General features: G+C 36.9%; 1 protein-coding gene across 1 annotated transcript in view; it reads left to right on the forward strand.

The window, feature by feature from the left end:
- The window catches only part of CERT1 (ceramide transporter 1), a 76,035-nt gene that overhangs the window by 39,857 nt on the left and 13,267 nt on the right, over positions 1 to 22,911 (forward strand). The window contains exons 4-11 of the mRNA XM_054398199.1: positions 3,560 to 3,667; positions 4,114 to 4,252; positions 5,215 to 5,298; positions 10,770 to 10,927; positions 17,604 to 17,696; positions 19,077 to 19,163; positions 20,096 to 20,188; positions 20,774 to 20,851. Coding sequence (XP_054254174.1) covers positions 3,560 to 3,667; positions 4,114 to 4,252; positions 5,215 to 5,298; positions 10,770 to 10,927; positions 17,604 to 17,696; positions 19,077 to 19,163; positions 20,096 to 20,188; positions 20,774 to 20,851 — 840 coding nt within the window. The remainder of the gene's footprint in view (positions 1 to 3,559; positions 3,668 to 4,113; positions 4,253 to 5,214; positions 5,299 to 10,769; positions 10,928 to 17,603; positions 17,697 to 19,076; positions 19,164 to 20,095; positions 20,189 to 20,773; positions 20,852 to 22,911) is intronic.

The raw sequence follows: 22,911 nt of genomic DNA on the forward strand, positions 1-22,911 counted from the left end.
TCTGGTTTTACAGTTGCAAAGAAAGGTCATGTTAGAAGATTTTTGCTTTCTAAATAGTCTCCCACAATGTGCTTGGAAGGCCTTGTAGGCAGGGGAATTGTTATCCAGCTGCTGTGACCCAGATAGTGAAATTTCTGTCTCTGCTTTCCTGTTAATAACTGCCTTGCTTTTGAAAGCTTAAATTTGCCATTTCAGTGGCTGTTGAAAATTTGAAAAATCAGACCCACAGACATATGTTGATTGTATCTTTAACTTCAGTCCTCAGAAATACATCCTAGATTGACCTACATGTAGTGTTTGTGGTGTTCTTACTGTCTACAGCCACCTCTAGGTAGCCCTCCTTTGGCACATCCTAGGGGTATCAGTTCTTTAAGTATTTGTTGAAGCATTTGCAAGTCTAAAAACTGCACTGGGAACACAGATGTTTTACAGAGCTTGTCTGCTTAGTCTTTACCACATCTTTCATAGTACCTTCAGCTTTTTCCTTTCAAGTCTTCTTTGTTCTATGTTCTTGTAAATATTGTGGTTTAGTCTGTTGGGTATTTTAGCATGATTTTTCACAAATACTGTAGAGAACATGATTAGAGTCACTGTATCCTAATGTCTGCTTCATCACCTCCTACAGTGAGTCCTGTGCCTTAGAGGGAGGAGCTGCCAGCTGCTTATGTTATGTAAAATAATAAATAATTTATAATGCTAACTGGAAATACCTGTTTTGGTGGACAAATTTACAGGTGCTAAACTGAGACGTAATCAAAATAATTCCTTGAAGACATGGGAGAATAGTTGCTTTTTTCTTTCCTTTTTTTTTATGTGAGAGAGCTTTCCTGTGAGTCTGTGCTTTACTTGAGAGTATTATTGACCCACTTTAGGAAATCTGTAACTGGTGGATCAGTGAGAGCCATAATGGAAGTCTGCAATACGATTCTGCTGATACTTGGCTAGTACTCTGAAAGCAGCTTTTCTGACCTACTGCCTTTTTGTCGATGCCAGCACCTGTTCCAGTAGAGAATCACACAACGCTTTGGATCCTGTGGCTTTTTCTCTCACATATTGTAACAAAAGGATTAATGGGGTTTTGTGCCCCACCTTAAAAAGCAGGAGGTGTTGCAATGTACCTAACAAATTTGAGTTTTAGTGTGGCTTTGAAGCTATGATGTATGCCTGGAATTTCAAAGAGCTGCATCTGTGTACTGGGCATGGTAGATTAGCATTAGTGCTTGATGGTATGAATTGATACAATTTCTGCAAGTTATTTTGTTTTCAAGCAGAGACTGTTAGCTTCTATTGTATGGACTCTACGTGCTTTTCCAGTTTTTATCTTGGAAAATTAAAAATAGCATAAACAAAAGAAGCTTCTGTCAACGTTCCTCCTCTCAATGTAATTGAGTATTTCTGCAGTGAATAGATAATGATGATCTGCTTTGCAAGACGTAAACGCAGCAGTGACCTGCTCTTGTTTAGATGTTGCGGGAGTAGAATGGTGGGGCTTTGCATGATGCATGCTTTCATTGTACTAAGCTGCTTGCATGTGTTTGCTGTGAGCTTGTATCTGCATAGAAAAGAATACTTTTGTTGTTTTCTGACAAGTAAGTGTTCTTTATCTAATTTTCTTCCCCTCCCCCTAGTTATTAAAGCATAATTACTTGAGATAGTGAACCATGTTCTGTAAATGCTTTAGATTTGTGTTGTGTGCTGCTTGGTCTGCTGCTTTGTCTGCTGAATTTGCTCCCTTGTTGCAAATAACTACAACTGTCTAAATGCATTTTATGTAGTACCTTTTTATTTATAGGGCTTGCAAGCTAATAGTTGTATTTGCTATCTTACGTACAGTTTTGAAGTGTGGATGAACTGTTTAGTGTACTTATTAATCACAAACATAAATGACAGTCAAATAGCCTGTTGAAAAGGTGCCTTAAAAAGTCAGACTGATATGGAAAGAAATTTTTTTCTTTCATCCTCATTTTTTTGTGTTGTGAACTAAATTAACTTAGCATTGGCTGTATAGGTAATACTGGAAGAAAAGGATTTAATTGAAGTAGAGACAGGTCATCAGATTTTCTGTTTCTAAGATTATTCTTGTAAGTTCTAGAGAAGTGCTATCAAGATGTGACTTTGATTAAATTTTCAAACAGAAATTCACTTTCAAAGCTTAAATCCAGGTTTGGTATAGGAATGTCTTTCTCACTTAAAGGAGAAAGCAATCAGAAGACGTTTACTGTCCTTAGTTAAATTGCCCTGACATCAATGTGATGAATATTTTGGCTACATAGTAACATCAATCAATTCATTAGGTCATATACTATTGAAATTAAATTTTCCTTTCTTTTCAGTGTGTACAACTTACGGAGGAAATAGAATGAGTATCTACTCTCAAACTGACTGTAGTAAAAGTTTGTTCAGAATCATCTTAGTATTTGTAGCATATAATTAAATAAACACTGAAGTTACCAGCAAAACAGTGAAGCTTTTTTTGATTTACAGGACAACTTAAATGCTTTGTGCTTCAAAGTGTTATGTCACTTAAAAGAGCATTTTATAAGGATTTTGCTCATTAAACACTTCTGAAATTGAATAATTGTATGTCAGAAATTCTGACTTGTCCTTTTAAAAATCCTGTGATTTCTTTGTCTACTTTATTTTTACTTGTCAAGTCTTTGGAGGACTTAAAGGACATGAAAAGAGACAAAAGCCCTTTCTTGAGTTTTAACAAAAAGCAGTAACCAAAGCTTCATTATTTGATTTCTAAGTATTGATTGAATACTTAGAATTACAGTCCAGTGAATAATGGTATATTTGCACTGAATTACCTTGCAATTCAAAATATGGTCCAATATCTCAAGTGCATTACTGAAGCCAGCTATGCAACTTAACACCTGAACTGATAGTCTAAAATAGCTGGATATATCCAATGTGAATAAAAATTAAGTATGAATAAAAGTTAAATATCTTTATAATAAAGCTTTTAAATGGAAATCAGGACTAATCCTTACAAGATGAAGCTTTTAGCACTTTGGTTGCTACGGTTTGTAGCTATTTTTCTAGGACTTTTGCTTAGTCTAACAGCTTTCAGTGCATGCTAACAGTAATTGTTTGCTTTTCTATGTTTTCTCTTTTTGAAAAATAAGATTTAATTGGAAGAATTGTGTGAGGATTATTGTTTTTGAATTGAACCTTCATCCCCTGGTTAACTTTAAAATACTTTAAGTTTTTTAACACTGTGAAAAATGTGTGGTAAGGATTACAAAAAACAAAATAATGGAACTTTTTTGAACTCTTGAGTATTTGGTGCTTTGTTCTTTTAGGGGCAGATAATAGACTATAGATAACTAGTTCTTTACTGATCATTATGGTAACAAAAAAATCCATCTGTAGTAATTTTACATATGCTGCCTCAACCAATTAAATATGCAAACACAATTTGAGTTAAGTCTATGTGCTTCCTGACTGGAAGCAGACTGGTTTCAGAGGAAATTACATTAATCTTGCTTTCACAATTTCTTTTTTTTTTTTTTTTATTAAAAGCCTCAGTACTCTAGTTGTGTGGTTTGTTTTTCAGACTGAATCTGGGTATGGCTCAGAGTCAAGTTTACGACGTCATGGCTCCATGGTGTCTCTTGTTTCTGGAGCAAGTGGATACTCTGCAACATCAACCTCTTCGTTCAAGGTTAGTGAATAAAATTTTCATTGTGCATAAATAACATGCAACTGGAAAAGAAATAACTTGTGAAGCCTGTTACTCTAAGTGTTAGTAATTCATCATAGGATGATAAAACAGATCGTACAGGAAGTTATCTCATGCCTCTGCGAAGTTAACCCCATCCCTTTTAAATTGTGGTGTCACCTTCCACTGGCAAGAAAGTCAGAGCTGTGGGAGCACTTATTAACCTTTCCTATTTTAGTCCCCAGAATATCAGGACCTCTAAATGAAAAGGAATGCTTATGCTGTGATTTAGTTAATAAATTTGATTAATAGTGGTTGAGAAACGATGTCTTTCCATATCTCATGTATATAAATATTTAACATAAGAATCTGTGTGGGAGAACAGAAGAGGACTTGAGCATTTTTGAGTATGCAGAAACATGTCAGGCTTTTTTGCCTTGTGTTTTCAGAAGGGCCACAGCTTACGTGAGAAGCTTGCAGAAATGGAAACCTTTAGAGACATTTTGTGTAGACAAGTTGATACTTTGCAGAAATACTTTGATGCCTGTGCAGATGCTGTTTCCAAAGATGAACTCCAGAGGGATAAAGGTAAAACTGTAACCGAAAACTCATATCTCCATAGAACTTACATTTTTATACAGTAATAGGCCTTGAAATAATTACTATAGCATTTGATGCCATAAAAACGATTGAATTTACTTTTTGGCCTAAGGGTCAGTGATAGATATTTCTGCATAAACAGAGTTAACTGTTTTCACTTCAGAAGTTGAATTTCTGTAAGAATCTACTTAGTATTAATAATCTGTTGCTGTCAACTATATGAAAGATACTTTAAAGCATTTGGTGTTAAAGAGCAGTAATTGTTTACCCGTACAAGATTAATTCAAGTTAGTTTGTCACTGTATCTCTTATTTGGATATTCGTTTCAAGAAAAGTGTAAGTTCTTTTAAAAAAATCTCTGATGCTGCCATAATGAATGCTCCTGAGATATAGTGGCTGTAACTATCATTAGTTACAGAATGTATCTGAGTGCATGCTCAGTGCACCTGAGGACCTAGTAGGACTAAAATGTGGATGTCTGTACATCTCTGAATTCCTCTTGTCTGAGCACACCTTCTTGTCATATCCGTGCACTCTCCTGAGGCATTTATATTCATCTTTCAGTTTGATCTGGCAATCCAAAACTTTTGGTACTAAGAGAATAGTAAATAAGCACGATTCTGCTTCTTTGTAAACTTCCTAGATTAGAGGTGTAATTTCTGAACCAAGGCTCCCTTCTTATCCAGTTATAACACCAAAATAATGTTGTCCTTACCACAGAATCAAGTGTTAACTTCAACACAGAGAAAGTTTTAGTGACTTGATGGTTTCTGAAAGTGATGTCAATAGTGATCTTGGGTACAAAAAAAGGGAAATGGGGACACATTCGTTACTGTTACAGGAAAAAAATCTGAAACACTGCTTAGTGATAAAGATGCTCTTAATTCTTTCTTGCATAAGGAATTGGAAAAACTTTCTCACTCTAATAATACATTCTTTTTCAAATTTAGTGGTAGAAGACGATGAAGATGACTTCCCTACAATGCGTTCTGATGGGGATTTTTTACATAACAGTAATACCAGTAAGGAAAAATGTAAGTTCCCCAACTTTTGTCACTGAAATAGTTATGTAAGTGTATGTGACAGGAAATTCTTATTTTTATTATCATTCGTTAGCTAATGTTCATGATTCTGTGTTTGTTAATTCATACAATATTAAAGATGCAATTTCCTACTCTGTGTCCAAAGATATTTTTCACTACACAATACTTTTAAAAGAGCTGCATAATTCAGATATTGAGAACTTGAGATTTGTAGCAGGTAGTTGCAGTTTTTCTTGCAAGTGTTACCTGTTTCAAGTATAGTGGGGCATAAGGCTTTTCCAGTTAAGTATGTCCCAGAATGTTTTTTCCTAATTCTATGGTTGTATAGTAGTGGTTAAGTCAGCATCATTACTGATTCTCACTCGTTGTAATTTTAGCACTTTTTTTACTGTGTATTCTATTATTGTGATGAAGGGAATTCTAATTTTTATTCTTATTTTAATTGATGTGGTTATTGTGCTCACAACATCCACACAGTGGATGTGTAGAATTTGTGTATCTCCTGCTCTTCTAGAAATCTGTTGCTTCTGGCCTGGCAGAAGTTGTTTGCTTATAAAAATCTGTGTGCATTCTTCTGAAATATTTCAGTCTTCACATTTTCTAGATACTGACAATTCAGTTAGTCTTAAGGTCAGACTTTGATTCATAAAACTTTGAGGTTGCAGTACATCAAGTTTCAAATCTGATTAAATCTTTGAAAGTACTCCCAAACATTTTTTTTTTTTTTTTCAAAATGCAAATATATTCATCAAGAACCTGGAAAGCTCATGCAAAATAAGCCTTTTCTATGTCTTCTGTTTTCTCCTTAATTGGCTATTTACCCCAAGTTACATCTTTCCTTGCTGTGTTGAAGTGCTCTTTCTAAAGTACAGCCAAAACTTCCAAGATACTTTCAGAATTTATGAGAGTAGATTTTAAATTTATATAAAATGTTTGCTTTACTGAGGATTGATCGTAATGGTCATTTCAGAGATAAAATAGCATATAACCAAAGTTTTTAATCTTTCTTGCATCTATTCACCAAAGATTAAAAAGTTTACACTGCTCACTGGTAAGCAAGTGCACAGTTCCACTATCCCTATGGTGTAGGTATGTGTATATTTTTTGGGGGGGTGGACTGTTAAGTCAGAACAAATATCATAACATGAAAAAAAAACTTCTTTAAAAAATGTTGAGAGAATTTAATTATACTGCATGATTCATTTTGAAAGAGATGTCTTTGTCAAACTTAATTTTTGTGGGATCATGTAGGAGTTTCAGCTTAATTTACGTTCAGAACATTTCTTCATATCCACGTTTTTCTGGTTTGTATGTTACATATTCACATACAATATGGGGAATGTCACTAGGAAAGTCTGTAGTTTTAGTATAGCAGATCATCATAGAACATTTAAGTGCAAAGCAAGTGAGTTCACTTTTATTATCACCTATTTAACAGGTATTTGAAGTGCTATCCATATTCCTCTTAAGTCCTGTATCAAGTCTTTGTGAACTTACTTGCTAAGTTGCTATTATGGGTACTTGCGTATAAACATGCTTACTATAGCTCACTGCAGAAAATCATTTATGCTAAATTTATGCAACCCCTTGGGTTTTTTTGCAGAAGTTCTAATGCCAATTGTTATTATCCCTGATCCCATTAAATTTTGTTTTCATCAGTTATTTCTATGAAAAGCTTTATCTCAGTTTTTCTGTGCCTCAGTTTAATAAATTTAGCTCAGAGAAATGAAATATTTAGTAGCTGCAAAGCTTCAAAACTTGATTAGAAATGAAATATTAGTCTATTCTAAACTGGAATCATAAGTCATGAATGATACAATAAGGGAAGTAGATGTCTCAGACTGATAGCCATGCCCATGTATTGGGCAGAAAACTGTTCAGTTTAACTGTTAATGAAATATGATTCTATGATTTATTTTCAACTTCATTCTTTTCTAAAGCTCAGCCTCAAAACAGCTGTTAAGATTCTTTGGTTTCTTAAATTTAGGGTTCCCTTTTGAACTCTATCCAGTCCTGGAAGGATTGTAACAGTCTTTTTAACTGTACTTGAGAAGTGGTTGCCTGCATATCCTGAGGCTGTTCTGCAGTCAGTGCTCTAGGAAGTGAGAAGCACAAGTCCAAGCTCCTTTAGCATACAATAATGAGTGTTTGAGCCTGCTGTTCAAATCACCAGTGCACCAATGTGATGCTCCAGTCATTAGATGCAAGACTGACTTGAGAGGCCAAATTGACATTGTCTCTTGAAATTTGTTTCCTTCTGTATCTTCACTGGCTGGAAGGAGGTAGACAATGTTACTATAGAGATATATGTACCCTGAAGATGGCATTTTACAAAGGGAAGCTGTCTCTTTTCTATGTTCTCTATGATCTTTAAGTGAAGAATACTATGGAGATATTTAAATTTGTTGGACACATTCCAATTAAATCTGGTAACTCTCCCTGGTAACCAAAGAAGGGTCTGACATGCATATTTACCCACTGGAATCTGAAATTCTAAGAATGTAGAAGTGTTCCCATCCATCTGCTTAGGAGATTGAGCATACTTGGACTCAAATTATGCAAGAATAAGAGCAGCAGGTGACACCTACTTAAGGAAGATCTTTGAAGACAGAAGGCATTTTGGTACTGAAACTGTAAAAATGGACATGGTACAGAGGCTGAATGAGAGAAACTTGCTGTAAAATGCAGTAGGATTTATGCTGGAATTTTGTTTTTAATGGAGGAAGAATATTCCCCAACTTATTGCTGAAATAATGAGGTTGTTCTTAGAGGAAAACTAATCATTAATCCTACTCCTATCCACAGAACTGGAAAGTATAGTAGGTATCAGTAAATAGCTGATGCACCCAAATGTTTTTTTCACTTAATTATCATGGTGACATAAAATGGAAAAGATAAAAAATTATTTGTTCTTATTGTCTTTAAAATTATTTTCATTCTCACTGGAAAATAAATTTGATCAAACACAGGGTGTTTCAGACACCAGGGAAAGTGTTACAAGCAATCTTAGGAACAAGAAGGGAAAACTGACACAACCTAATGAATGCAGAGTAGGGGGAGAGGTGGGCTGAAGAGGCTAAAACATGGCGTGAAGAACCTCTTAAATATGAAAGGTGAGATAAAATAAATCAGAAATAAAGCAAAATGCTTAAAGGACAGGATAATTAAAGGCATAGCTTGTGAGATGTTGAAATTTTAGTAGAAAAATCATCCTGCTATGGTTTTTCAGTTGGCTGCATGCAGTTTGATCACCTAACTAGAAGAGCAGTTACAATAATAAATGTCATTTCCTATTTGTCTTTCTCTTGAACTATAGAGATCTCCTCATGCTATATTTGACTTAGTCTGTAGTTGACATGAGGAAAAAAAAGCATAAAAAAAAAAGGAAAGGTATTTGAGCTCTCCAAATAGGAGCTCTCCTGATAAAAACTTCTAGTGTAGCTGAAGCTCAACTTTTACTGAAAAAAGGCTTGATGTTATCTTCTGACTTGTTCTGGGAAGGCAAATGCCTTCCCTGGTTAGAAATGGATCAAAATGCTCCCATCATAAGGAATCTTTCGAGTGGTTATCTCTTCTAAGAAACATGCTTTACGTCTTTCTGCAACAAGTTCGTTTTTGCCTGGAATCATAATGGCTGAAATGAAGTATAGACGCTGACCTCAAAACTGCAAGGTCTGTATGTGTCACTGAACTTCACGACTAGTCATTAAAGAATGACTTAGAATATATGGAGAGTGAGACTGTGTGGAAATCTTAGTGAGCTGTAGCTGAGGCTTAAAGATAACTAGGAACAAAAGCTGGCTTTCTTCCAGGAAATGAGGCTGCATCTCTCTTACAATCTACCACAAGGGATCCCTAAAGTGATTTTGTAGTATTTCAGACAGTGGTAGTTTCTTAAGCATGCCTAGCACGTTGCATAATTAAAAGAAAAATCGTATCTATAAGGATGTTAGTTGTCCTGGTAAGCCTGCACATGAACACGAGTCTACAAGAGGACAAATTATTGGTATAAACTGTAGTTTTCAGTTAAGAAGTGTTATGGTTGAAGCTCTTGTGTAGTTTTCGTTATTCTCAGTGAATCCATTTGAGTGCATTGCTTGGCTTGCCAGCTTGTACCACTTCCAGTCTCAGCCTCCTTCGTGCTCCTTCTGCAGCTATTGGGGAGGAGGAGAGCTACTCTGCTCATTGGTTCTGAAGCAAATTTTTCCTTGCTTTCCCTTTTTCTCCAACCTCCATCTTCTATGCCCTGTACTATTCTTAATTAACATGAAATAATTAAACTGCATTCTACCATAGTATATATATGCTTATTGACATATTTGGAGTACTATGTAGTCTGTAAACATCTGTTTTAAAAAAATAGTGGGTTTGGGTTTTTTCCTGAAAGGAAGGCATATAAAATCTCTAGAGATTTAAAGCACTGCTTAAGACCATGTGTCAATTGTTTTCTGTTCCCAAAGTGTAGATACTGTGCTCTAACATTGGAGAATAGAAATTGCATTTCTCTTCCCTGCGAGAACTGATCTACTTGAAAGCTCTGTTTTGCCCTTACTGACAGATGTTGGATAAACTTAAACAAGTATTTATTTCTACTCTTCAAAAATATACCAATGGGATGTCGACAAACTCACAGACTTGGGAAGGGGGGGGAGGGGGGCAATCACATCCAGCTAGGTGGTAAGTCTTTAACTTGCCCTGTGGCTTATCAGGAGTTGCTTTAACATGATGGGCTCAGTCAGCTTCAACATGATTACTTCTGCTTTTATAATATTTTCTGACAATAATATGTAATATTTGATTTATTATGATGATTATGTCAACCTACACAGGGGTTTGAAATATAATAGGTGCTTTTTTGTCACGTTTTAAATGTCTTGTTTAAATAGCCCTAGCAACAGATGGCTTGCTTGACAGCGTGAGGTAGTTGTTGAAACTGCAAAATCCACAGTATGTGCATAATTCAACACATTTTATACTTTTATCATGCCTTTTTTATTTTGAGGTTTTTAAATCTAGAGTTATCTGCTTAAAGCAACCTTGAATGTTACATTTTTGGTTTGATTGTGTTTTGAAGTTGTTCCTTTCTTAGTGCTGTATCAGATATGTTTTAAGGTTGCTCTGTGCTAATTAGGCCCCACTTCAAGCTGTCAAACTGCTATTGTTACAAAGTATTACCACTCCCTCCACCCACATGATTTGCTGAGTTCAGAGTAATACGGCATTACAAGCAGACTTGAAATGCAGCATAACAAGATGAAGCTGAAGGGATGCGTTCTTCCTTTTGAGTCTCTCTGTTTATCGTGTGGATAGTTGAACATTATTAGCATTTTTAATTTTTAATTTCTGTTTAAATTAACTTTCTAGACAGTCTGTTTTCTTCAATCAGTTGTAATATAAGGCATATGTGTACAATGCTAATGGAGTTAAAATCAGCTATCAGTGAATGATTTTTTTGGTTTTAGTGTTTCCAAATGTGACACCCAAAGGAATTAATGGCATAGACTTTAAAGGAGAAGCTATAACTTTCAAGGCCACTACTGCTGGAATCCTTGCTACTCTCTCTCATTGTATTGAACTCATGGTAAAACGTGAAGAAAGCTGGCAAAAAAGGCTAGATAAGGTAAGATAATTTTTATTTTACTTTTGTGGGGGGAAAAAAAGTGTTTCTTGAGCTTGAAACTGAAATTTTAAATGAGCTGTTAACTTATGTACAACATTTATTAACTTTAGGTGCTTAACATTTATTAACTTTAGGTGCTTACATTATTTATTAATACAAAAAAATTATGAACCTCATCCCAACTAGTTGTATCGCAACATTATTCACCAGTCTTTCTTTCCCCAGCCCTTGTTTAGATGGATATAAAAAATATAGGGCTACTATCAAGAGCCAAACAGTATTGCATAATAGTAAGTGTATTACTTGCAGCATGTTAAAAGCATGTATCCATGCTGGCAATACAATGTGGAAATCTCTGAAACGTTTTAGCTGCAATAAAAATGATGGCAATGCTGAGGAGAACAAGCTCTAACTTTAGATGTCTCTTTAAGATACAGTGATAAAGAGCTGAGAGCATTGTGATCACTCCAGTCGAAGGCCTGTAATTAGTGGTGTTCCCCAGGGTCAGTACTGGTCCTGGTCTTGTTCAACACATTCATCCATGACCTGGATGAAGGGACTGAAGATATGCTTAACAAGTTTGCTGATGGTACAAAACTGGGAGGGGTGGCTAATATACCAGAAGGCTGTGCTGCACTTCAGTGACACCTGGACAGCTGGAAAGTTGGAAAGAGGTGACCCTCGTGAACTTTTAGCAAGGGCAGCTACAGAGTCCTGCACTAGCACAGGTTAAGGGGTTGACCCACTGGAAAGCAGCTCTGTGGAGAGAGACCTGGGAGTGCTGGTGGATAAGTTAACTGTAAGCAAACAATGTGCTTTTGTGGCCAATAAGGCAAACGATATTCTACAGTGCATTAAGGAGAGTGTGACCAGCAGATTGAGGGAGGTTCTCCTCCCACTCTGCTTTGCCCTTGTGAGGCCTCATCTGGAGTGTTGTATCCAGTTCTGGTTCTCTGGTTTGACATAGGGAAGGAACTTCTACAGAGAGTCTAATGGAGGGTCGAAGAGATGATTTGGGAACTGGAGCATCCCTCTTAGAAGGAGAGGCTGAGAGACTTAGCACTCTTCAGCCTGAAAAAAGAGAAGACTGAGCGGGGAGGTTGTCAATGTTTATAAATAAGGGTAGGTGTCCAGGCCAGTCCAACTGGACTGTCTTCAGTTGTGTTCAGTGACAGAATAAGGGGCGTTGGGCACAAACTAGAACACAGGAGGTTTCCCTTGAACTTAAGGAGAATCATCTTTACTCTGAGGGTGGTGGAGCTCTGGAACAGACTGCCTGGAGAGGTTGTGAAGTGTCCTTCTCTGGAGACTTTCAAAACCCCCTTGGCTGTGTTCCTGTGCAGCCTGATCTCAGTGAACCTGTTTTAACAGGGGGATTGGACCAGATAATCCCCAGAGGTTTCTTCCACCTCTGACATTTCACTTTCTTTTAGGAGATTGAAGAGATTAAATTGTGTTTTATACTGATTGGTTACATTTTTAGGTGTGTAGCATTAGAGCAACTGTTACTCTAATGGCAGTGGTAGTTGAGACATGCTAAGCATAGTCAACCACCATAGCAATTTGAAAAGAGCAGTGTGTTCTCTCATGAGGTGTGCTGTAGTCATGAGAGGTTGTACTTCAGGCTTTGGATTTGAGGATCCTACTATCACTGACAAGTGTCCTGTGCAGTCCTATAGCTTTTGGGTCTCTTGGTTTTCATTTAACATGTTTTTGTGTTGTGTGTCACACTTCAAATGTTATTCCATATATTCTAGTGGTACAGAGCTCAAAGAATGAGTGCATTCAAACAAGATATACCCATGTTTGAATATTTGCCCCTGTTTCCTGTGTTGTCTTTGTCCATATATCAGAGCGCTGGCCCTGTCTAATGGTATTGTGAGTTCTGTCAACACTAAATTTGCTACTGCTTCATCTAAGTAATTGGAGAAATTACAGCAGAGCTAACACTTGAATCTTTTTCATAGGTTCAGGCTGGATTAGAGACCTGAAGCAGTGTCTTTCTCTTTCTCCAACCTCCTCCTTAAAGGAGGGACAGTTTGGTATCAGATCAAGTTGCTCAAGGCTTTATCAAGTCTGGTTTCAAGTTTCCAAGGCTGGAGACTTGCACAGCTTTTCTTGGCAGCCTGTTCTGCTGTCCACCTGTTGTTGCTTCCTTATATCCAGTTGGACTAACTTATTTCACTATCTGCCTGTTTTTCACCCTTCTGCTATAGGCTGCTGTGAAGATTCTGGCACAGTTTCTTTATTATTTTCTTGGAGGTATTAGAAGGCTATTGTTAGGTCCTCCACAAAAGCCTTCTTTTCAAGCTAAGCTAATGTAGTTCACTGTCATTGATCAGACTTTGCTTAGAGCATGGATGGAGTGTTTTTTTTTCTTGTCTTTAATTTAGCATATGTTAATACAGGATGACATTTCATATAGTATAACAGTGTGAGAGCTGAAATCCCTGTCCCACACCAACAGTGTGGGACTAGCTCAGTCTGGAAGCAAATGAAAGCTGTATTTACAAGCAAAACTACAATCTATGATGAAATGCAATGAATATGTACAAATATACACTATTCACAACATTTACAAATATGTACAATCAACAGAAAAACACAACCAAGCCCCTTTTACCTTCCCCAACGGGCCTCCCCCCCAGCCAGGAGGAATCCCCCCAGGCCCCCTTGATAGAAGGCAGAGAATCAAGAAGCAGAGAGGCTGTTAGACTTAGCTTGTCAAGGTCAATATGTTATCTTCAGCCAGAAAAGAAGGAACAGGCAGAAGCCAAGCAAGCTGAGAACTGAGAATGCCCAACTCCCCAACCTTGTTTTGAGTAGAGATGCTTAAACATTGCTCTCTCTCCAATGGAAGTGTTGAGAATAATCATTATTTTGCTTTCATACACCCAATACTGATTTATTTATATTCTTTCTCTGCTCGAAGTTTGTGAGAAGAAAAATTAAAGACAGTCTCAAAACCGTCACATATAGAATTTTAATTAATTTAGGTTAGTTATTTGTCACTTCTTTCTTCTTCTGTGGACTAACTTTAAAGGACTTGTTTTTTAGCTGGAAGTGGTTAATGAACGCAAACCTAAATTTCATGTTCCTCATACAGAACAAATAAATACATATTAAGGGAGGGGAGGGTCACAATCTGATTTGGACATGTTTTCCCAGGAATTAAAGTAGCAAAATCTTTGAAACCCTTGCAAGTTTTAAGTTGCTTTCCTGTGGCAGACTGGCAGCTTTTTCAAAGCCGCATTTGTCAATGACATTTTCTGGAGTTTGCAGCACGCTTATGTTTAAGTACTTTAATATAAAATAATTACTTTTTATTAGTATTCCTCTAATTTCTGGCCTTTTGGGAGAGATTTTTTTTTTAATTAAATACTACAGAACTGTAATGGGCAACCTTAGGTAACAGCTAAGGTCCCCACTCAGCTGGTCACCACTCATCCAGCAGGATTAGAAAGAAAAGTATAAGAAGGCGGCTCATGGGCCAGAGGAAAGCAGGGAGATTGCTCACTCTGATTCTTTTAATGACAGAACATTCTTGACTTGGGGAAAATCAATTTGTTGCTGATTTTAAGTACATGCAGTTAATGGGAAACAAAACACTAAAATACTTTTCTTCTCCCATTTCCCAAGCTCAACTGCAGTCCTTCACTGGAGGCCTCTATACCTGTTTCTTGCTAGCTCAGTACAGAGCTACGGAGTGAATAATGGGAGGCTTGCAGTCTAAAGCAGTTTATCTCTGTGGGTCCTTCCTCCTCACACTTTTTCCCTGCTCCATGGATGTCAGTAGTTCACAGGGGGAAAATTCCTTCAGGGAATGTCTCCTTGCTTTGGCATGGGGTCCTCCATGGATTGCAGTGCAGATATGCTCTCTGCTCTGGAGCCATTCCTCCTCTTCTAGCCTTGGCATCTCCTTTGTTGTTTCTCATTTTATGTTCCCCCTTCCTCTCTCCCTGGGGTGCTTTTGCTCTTACATATGTTTTCAGACAGATGTGGCACACATGGTAATTGGGCTCAGCTGTGCACTGGAATGGGTTTGTTTCAAAGCTGACTAGAGCCACCTGTGTCTGACACAGGGCAGCTCCTGGCTGCCGCACACAGAGGCCACCCCTGCAGTCCCCCATCACTAACACCTGGACACCTGTGCCCTTAAAGACAGCACTGGAATGACTTCAAACCTGTGCTAACACTATATTGCTTCAGTTGTAAAGTTGCTTGTGTTTTTATTTTACCTTGTTAAGTGGTTAAACGTGGTTTTGTATGAGTATCTTCTGTAACTATGGGCCTGAGCAAAACACATTACTTTATCATCTGATAAATAGGTGAGAGGAGAATAGTGTTGATCTCTATACTTTTGGTTTTCTTGGATAGAAATGTAAACTACTCTGAAAGGGAAGTAGATGTTGTGACATTGTGAAGTTCAGAATACTTTCTGTAAGAGAATAAAGGGGAAGATCACATTGAATTGTGCAGCTGTTTTGTTATAGCTAAGAGGGCTTTAATGCTGTTACTGTCTAGCAGTGGACAGACTTATAAGAGATCATCTCGCAGAGTTGAAGCATCAAATTTGTCCTTTCTCAGCTGACTCTGCACTGTGCAGGTTTGTCACAGAAATAAGATCTTTGTCAGTGGCTAAAATCAATGAGTTTTGTTATAAGTAGCATGTGGCACTGTAATCCAATTTGTTCTCCTGCCTCCTTACTCTACTAGCTTCAGAAGTACCTTTTACTACAAAGAGGTGATTAGTAAGAGTCCTGCTGTCTCACCAAATTATACAACTTCTATCTTGTAAAGGGCTAGTTTAGCAAGACAGATTTATGTCTGCTGAACTTGAAGCAAATGTTTTTCAACGTTATAGCTGCTCTGAAAATATTCTCATTAAAATAAGCTCAAGTACAATAGAATTTGAATCTGGAAGGTAGCTACAATGTGGTTAGAGATTAATACAGTGTTATCAAGTGAGAACCTTTTTTTTTTTTAAGGGGCTTAAGTTATGTTCTGAAGGTTGGAGGCTATTTCGAAGTCTTTTAAAAAAGGTTTATTGTAAAAGCATATTGTAATCTTTAAGGAGACTGATAAAATAATGCACTTAACAATTGTTGTTTTAGAATTCTATATTTTGTTTTCTTTCTGTTACCAAAGCAGATGGCCAGTTATTAAAAGAGCAAACTTCTCTTCTGAATATTAAATCTTACCTTCAGGTTTTAACATGTTTAGACAGATTCTTTTCTTCACTTTTAATATTTGTAACTTAAGTGTCTTAGTAGATTTTTCTGCTCTCAGTTTCCCAGTTTCTGCCTTATTTAATATTGCAGCCAAGAGAAGCTGGCAGATTGGGAAAGTTGTCTTTTGACACGTGAATTATGGCTAACCTGCAGATTGAAGTACATAGTGCAGGAATTGGGGGCAAGTAGGAGGAGGATTTTTTTTTTTTGGGTGGTGTTTATTTTTCATTCCAAGTGTTCTGGTAAAAATTCTGTACTTTCTCTCAGTGCCTTACTCAAATCATGCTTTATGCAACTTTAGACCTGTGCAGTTTGTTGTGAAAAATTAGGTGTTAGCAGGTATTGCCTCTTTGTGATAGTTTCAGAAGGCAAAAGCCTACATTCGAAGATAAAGGCTTAATCTAAAATTAGGGATCTGGTTTTGTTCTAAGAATTTTCCTGTGAAAAAGTATACTACCTTGCTTTACATCAAATCTGTTGCTTTACTTTTCAAATTTCTGGTTTAGAAATTGGGAAATGTATTTCAGAGTGAATGTTATCACCAAACTTCCAGTCAATAAATTCAGCCTTTCAGTATTCTTCAAGCTTTTTTCACTGGATCTTTAAAGTTCAAGTTGGTTTGCTTAATAATCATAATGCTCGTGTCTTCAAGTAGTAGTGTGTGGTGTCTAGTTGTCACCTGCAAGACTTAACTGTCTTCCACCTGAAGGGATTCTGAAAATGGACAGAGAAACATCTCATGTATTAAAGCAGAATTAAGAAGAATTTCAGAAGTGCTTATAGTGTTTTCGCTGAGAGTATCCGGCAGTATATAGAGCTTGCATGGCAAATATTAGACTTAATCAGATTCTGGCATTACTGTATTTTTATTCAAAATATACAAAGATAGACATGTCATTAGTGGCTCTAGTACAGTCACACAAGTATTATGGGAGAATGATGTTGGCATGTTAGTTGCTGTGTGGAGTTCTCAGAATGATTCACGTTGATCCTATGCCAGCTAATTCTAGATACAACTTAGATGTTGTGACTCATTAGTATCTCACCATATTCAACAAGTTAGCTTTTTACCAGTCTTACTTTTCACTCTCATCACTGCCAAAGCATCTGTGTTGAGGAGGTTTATATAAACTGCCAGTCAGATACAAGGTCTGACCCTCAAAGGACGATGAATAACTGTGCTTATACGAGATACCTGTTTTTGCTTACAGATCTTGTTTCTTCCACATGACATAAGATATTCTCAGAGTAACTAGCTCCTCAAGCTTTGTATTATATATACATGTATATAGGCACATAAAACACATGCATGCAAATAAATTCAGAAAACTAGCAGCTCTGCAGTTGTTACTTGCAAAAAACCCCTATGCTAGCCATTCCATTTATTGACATGTTGACCCTTATCAGTCAGCTCATTCTCATCAAATTATCATGTAATTTTATAGGAGGTAGAGAAAAGGAGGAGAACTGAAGAAGCATACAAAAATGCTGTGACAGAACTAAAGAAAAAGTCCCACTTTGGAGGGCCGGACTATGAGGTATTAATTCTGCTTTTGAAATGTTACAAAATGCTATGTCTTTTAAAGATTGATTTGTTTCTCAAAGTGGGGAAAGTAGTGTGTAAATCAAGGTGTTTGGAAGTCTTCCACCTCAGGCTTCCATGTTCCACTTTTGTTGAAAGTGGTTTGCTTACAGATATTTTTTGCTGAGGTGGTTGATTGTTGGTTATTTTTTTTTGGGGGTGGGTATTTTGAGTATTTTTCACGTATATTTGTTGCTGTTTATATGCGGTAGTTTTGTATTTGCATTTTTTATTGGTTCAATTTTATAGATAGGCAAAGCAAACCTGAAAACCCTGACTGCAGAGGCATTCCTAGAATATGAAGTTTAACTTGAATTGATTTTTAACTTGTCACTGTCACTTGAAATTGTGTTGAAAAATTAGGTGATTTTAGATTCCTTTCATCTGTTAAATTGCGTATTTTAGCAGGTCTCTCCTCACTGAGGTGTTTAATTAGCTTCTAAGATGCTTATTAACCCAGCTTCTAAAGAACAATATAAGCTAATGCACCTATAATGTGGTTTGTGTAGTTTTTTAGAACTTGACCCTTTCATCTACATTTATCATACATGTTTCCACTCTCAAATAGTAGCCTGAGAAATAGCACTGATAGGTTGAGACAGTTAAAAGTTACTTAACTCTCACTGAGGCATACACTGTAAAAGAAACAGGTGGGTAGAAAGTGGGACTTGTCTATCTGGTTATGAACCCATTTGCTTCTCCCAAGTATCCCTATTGTAAAGCAGTTTGTTGACATTTGCTGGACCAACTTGTTTTACAGTACAGTAAAAGCAGTAAACCTGTCTTGCTGAAGTTGCCGTTTTACTGGGTCGACTTAAATTTTTAGTAATTGACTTAAATCTATCTGATGTTGAGTGAAAAACCAGTTCTTTCCAAGAGTTTTCAATAGAGTTCCTCACAGTTTTGTCTTGTTACGTTTTGGGCACATACCTGAAGTCAGCCCTAAGGCCCTAGAATACCTGGAAGTAGTCTAGGCACACAATTATGTTAATGTGTAATTTCTTAGCCACTGTGAACATTTTTAAGAGAAGATACATGTTAATTAAAACCTAAATCTGATGTCGAAATATGTTGACACTGATGTTGAGATGTGTTGATGCTGTTACTTAGTTTCCTGTTTGTCTAATTAAATTGTAATTGGAGATAGTGACTTCCTTTTAACAAGTAAGGTTTTCAGAGGAATTGTCTAAAAATATTAGTGAAAATATTTAAGAACTATAGAAGATGTTTGCTTCCATTAGTTATTAGAAATAGTTACATATATTAGGCATATATTAAACTGAAATGAAACTTTTATGCCTCAAATTTTGATCTAGTCTTGTTTCTTATGTTCTAGGAGGGTCCTAATAGTCTGATTAATGAAGAAGAGTTCTTTGATGCTGTTGAAGCTGCTCTTGATAGACAGGATAAAATGGAAGAACAGGTATTAATACTTGAAAAATGTCTTAGTTATGGGTGCTTCATGGGAGACTTCTATGACTTAAATCCTTAAGTCCTGGAACATATCTGCTGAAGCTCTAGATATCTTTTTCTGACACTGATAAGGGGATTTTACATAATATTTTGACAGTTAAATATTTTTGTTTAACACTGATTTTGAGAAAAATGATCTCAAGTTATATACAAAGCAGTAGTGTAAGTATTGCGTTAATGGAATGTCTCTGTAGTTTCCAATTCCAATGTAAGTCTGCATAAAATTTTTGTGTGAATATCAAACACTGCAGACATTTCTCAAACCTAATTATTACTCTGAAGTTTTTGACTCTAGCAGTATGTGAAATAAAGACAGTTCCATTGGTGTTTAGTTTTTATTTAAAGACTCTAGGCTCTGGCTACTGTAACTCATTCTTGAATAAACTCCAGTGTCCAGTGGCAAGGATCAAAAAGGGTTAAGATGCATATGAGGAAATACAGAATGTGAGATAAAAATGAAAGGGAATAACAAAGTGATGCATCCTTTGTTTTAAAAGTTTTCAAGCTTATGAATATAGTGATTACAATGACTTTGTTAAGAATGAAAAGGCTTTCCAATGGACCTACAGTACCCCACAGAGTTTACTGATGTTGGGATCTCTTAGCAGAGAGTAAAAGTTTTGAATGAATGTTTTGCTGCTGATTGAATCCTCAGTGCTGATCCTCTGTTTTACTTAACTTGGAAATATATCTTATAATATACACAAATTCAGTCTTCAGACTTACTGACTTAGTGGGAATTCCAGCAGCATGACAGCTTCATGACTGTCATGGATGGGGTTAGTTGTTGCAGCCACTGTGTAAATTGAGGATGAGTCAGTCTGTTTCACAGTCCACCCAGGAGCAGCTGACTACTACTAATTAAGTCTTATTTTGTTGCAGTCCCAAAGTGAAAAGGTTAGATTACACTGGCCAACATCCTTACCTTCTGGAGATGCATATTCTGCTGTGGGGACTCATCGATTTGTCCAAAAGGTAAGACGCTTCTGATAGTCCCGTCTGAATGATGGGCTGATCTGTGGTATTTCTGGATAATGTTTGTATGAGTAGGTGAGATTTACTTATTTTTCAGATGTTTCTAGTAACGTTCAGTGGTTTACTGATTTTGAAAAGAAGTAGCTGGAATTGTAGAAGAACCGTTTTCTCTCTTGGCTCAGAAAATACTGATTTGATTATTTGGAATCCTCTTGATTTGTATGAAGCTTGTAATGTAGTTGATGAAGGAAAAATCCCAACTTGCTGGCCTCACTGCTTTTATTTTTAAGATAGCTTCACCAAAATTCAATTAATTGATTTTATATATTTTAAAAAATCCTGTCTCTTATGTCAGGATCAGTTGACTTTTTTAGTGTTGCTGGAAATACTAAGCTCCTCTCATGGCTATGCTGGGAGCATAATACATAATAGGTGCATGAAATCAGCATTTGCTGCTGTGCTTGCTGCTTTTATGGTGCTTTTGTTTTCCTTTTCTTCATTATCTTGTGCTTGCAAGTTGGTACTGAATGCTCTGTTGTGCCTTTGTTCTGATTACTTGGTTTTTTCTTTGTCTGTCTCTGGTAGCCCTATAGTCGCTCTTCCTCCATGTCTTCCATTGATCTAGTCAGTGCCTCTGATGATGTTCACAGATTCAGCGCCCAGGTACTGTATTAATGTGTAGAGTGGGGATTGCATATCTTTGCTGTTTTTCATCCTCTTCTGTAGGACCTGAGGTTTTTTGTTACATAAATCACTGCTTGCTTTAAACTAGTACATTGAGACAAAGGAATTCTCTATTCCTACACTAAATGGTTGTCTTTTCACATCCAGCATGCATGCGTATTACTTGTGCATAGGCCCAAATCTTGGGAAACTGTTGGATTTTAGTTCAGTAACTTTAATTAAAATGCCTACAATTGAAAAATACTGCGTTTCAGATTATAACAGTAGAAGAATAACATCTGTTTCACGTGGGCTGGAGATGATCTTTGCTTCATAGTGAATAGTTTTTCTTGCCTTTAAATCAGAGATTTTAATTTTATCTTTGACATTTGTTTGTAATGACATTAAGATAATAAATGCTGATGTTCACTGCCATTTTTTACTTCTACAGCTACTTTTATTACTGAAAGGTCATAAAGTATGTTGACAAGATTGTGGGTTTGAAAATTTTTCCTGAGAAGTATGTTCACTTATCCTTCACAAAATAAATCTGACATCCTGAATATGTCAGTGTAGTCATAGTGACATATTCCAGTAATGTACAAAATCACTCTGAAGATCATAGTTTAGTGTAGAATTAAATAGATAACTTCGTGCATTTGTTCTTTACTCTCAAGAAGGCTGTTCAGACACGGCATTTGTACCTTCTGCTGTGGTCTGCTGTGATTGTGAATATTGAGCTTCCTTCTATTATTTTGGAGAGGTTATTTGAAGCTAGCTAATGCTCCAAACAACCTGCTTTTTAAAGGAAGGAATGGATTTACTTTTAACAGAGCTTGCAATCATACCACCTTACTAACAGCTTTATGAGCAGGACCCCCTCTACTGAGCACTGGTCAGGCCACACCTTGAGTACTGTGTCCAGTTCTGGGCCCCTCAATTCAAGAGAGATGTTGAGGTACTGGAACATGTCCAGAGAATGGTGATGAAGTTGGTGAGGGGCCTGGAACTCAATCCCTATGAGGAGAGGCTGAGGGAGCTGGGGTTGTTTAGCCTGGAGAGGGGTGACCTCATTGCTGTCTACAATTACCTGAAGGGAGGTTGTAGCCAGGTGGGTGTTGGTCTCTTCTCCCAGGCAACCAGTGACAGAATGAGGGGATACAGTCTCAAGTTGTGCCAGGGGAGGTATAGCCTGGATATTGGGAGAAAGGTCTTTACAGAGTGAGTGATTTGCTATTGGAACAGGCTGCCCAGGGGGGTGGTGGAGTCACCGTCCATGGAGATGTTCAAGAAAAGACTGGATGAGGCACTTGGTGCCATGGTCTAGTTGATTGGATAGGGCTGGGTGATAGGTTGGACTGCATGATCTTGGAGGTTTCTTCCATCCTGGTTGATTCTATAACTTTAGGACGTGCTCATTGAACTGAAATCCCAATGCTTGCCTTTTACCTTTTTGCAGTCAATTTCAGAAATTTGAATTTATCACAAGGGAAAAAATAGGCAGGTCATGTTGAACAACATTGACAGATTTGGTTGCATGTAGTGAATTTAGTTTTTTATGTTTGTTTTTTGTTTGGAAGGAGGGAGGAAATCAAGTAATAGAATAGCAAGTTTCATTCCAAAGGTAGGAACTGATTATCAGGCTATGTATACATGGACCGTTTAATACAAGGGAAACTCATTATTGCTAAAATATGTAAGCTTCCTAATTTTCACTTTTTTATTCCTGTGATAACTTCTGTGCAATCATATGGTAAATCTGAGTATCAGTACTAGTGTGGCTGCAAAATAAATTTAAAAACAGATCTGAGGTAGACTCCTGGTGCTTACCACAACAATGCAAATTGATGTTAAGGATCAGGATCACATGGATTGGAGTAGAGTTGTTGCTCTTTTCAGCTACTGAGTGGAAACTACTGTGTAGAAGTTCCTGCTGAGTGCCTTTTGAATGCAGTTTCATGTTAAGAGACTCAGTGTAGTCTGTGATGGCCTTCTTATATTAGAGGAAACTGTTCTCCCCACATACACCCCTGCTCCCCAGGTGTTTTCCATAGATATTT

This window comes from Indicator indicator, chromosome Z (assembly GCF_027791375.1).
Source record: "Indicator indicator isolate 239-I01 chromosome Z, UM_Iind_1.1, whole genome shotgun sequence".
Classification (NCBI taxonomy): domain Eukaryota; kingdom Metazoa; phylum Chordata; class Aves; order Piciformes; family Indicatoridae; genus Indicator; species Indicator indicator.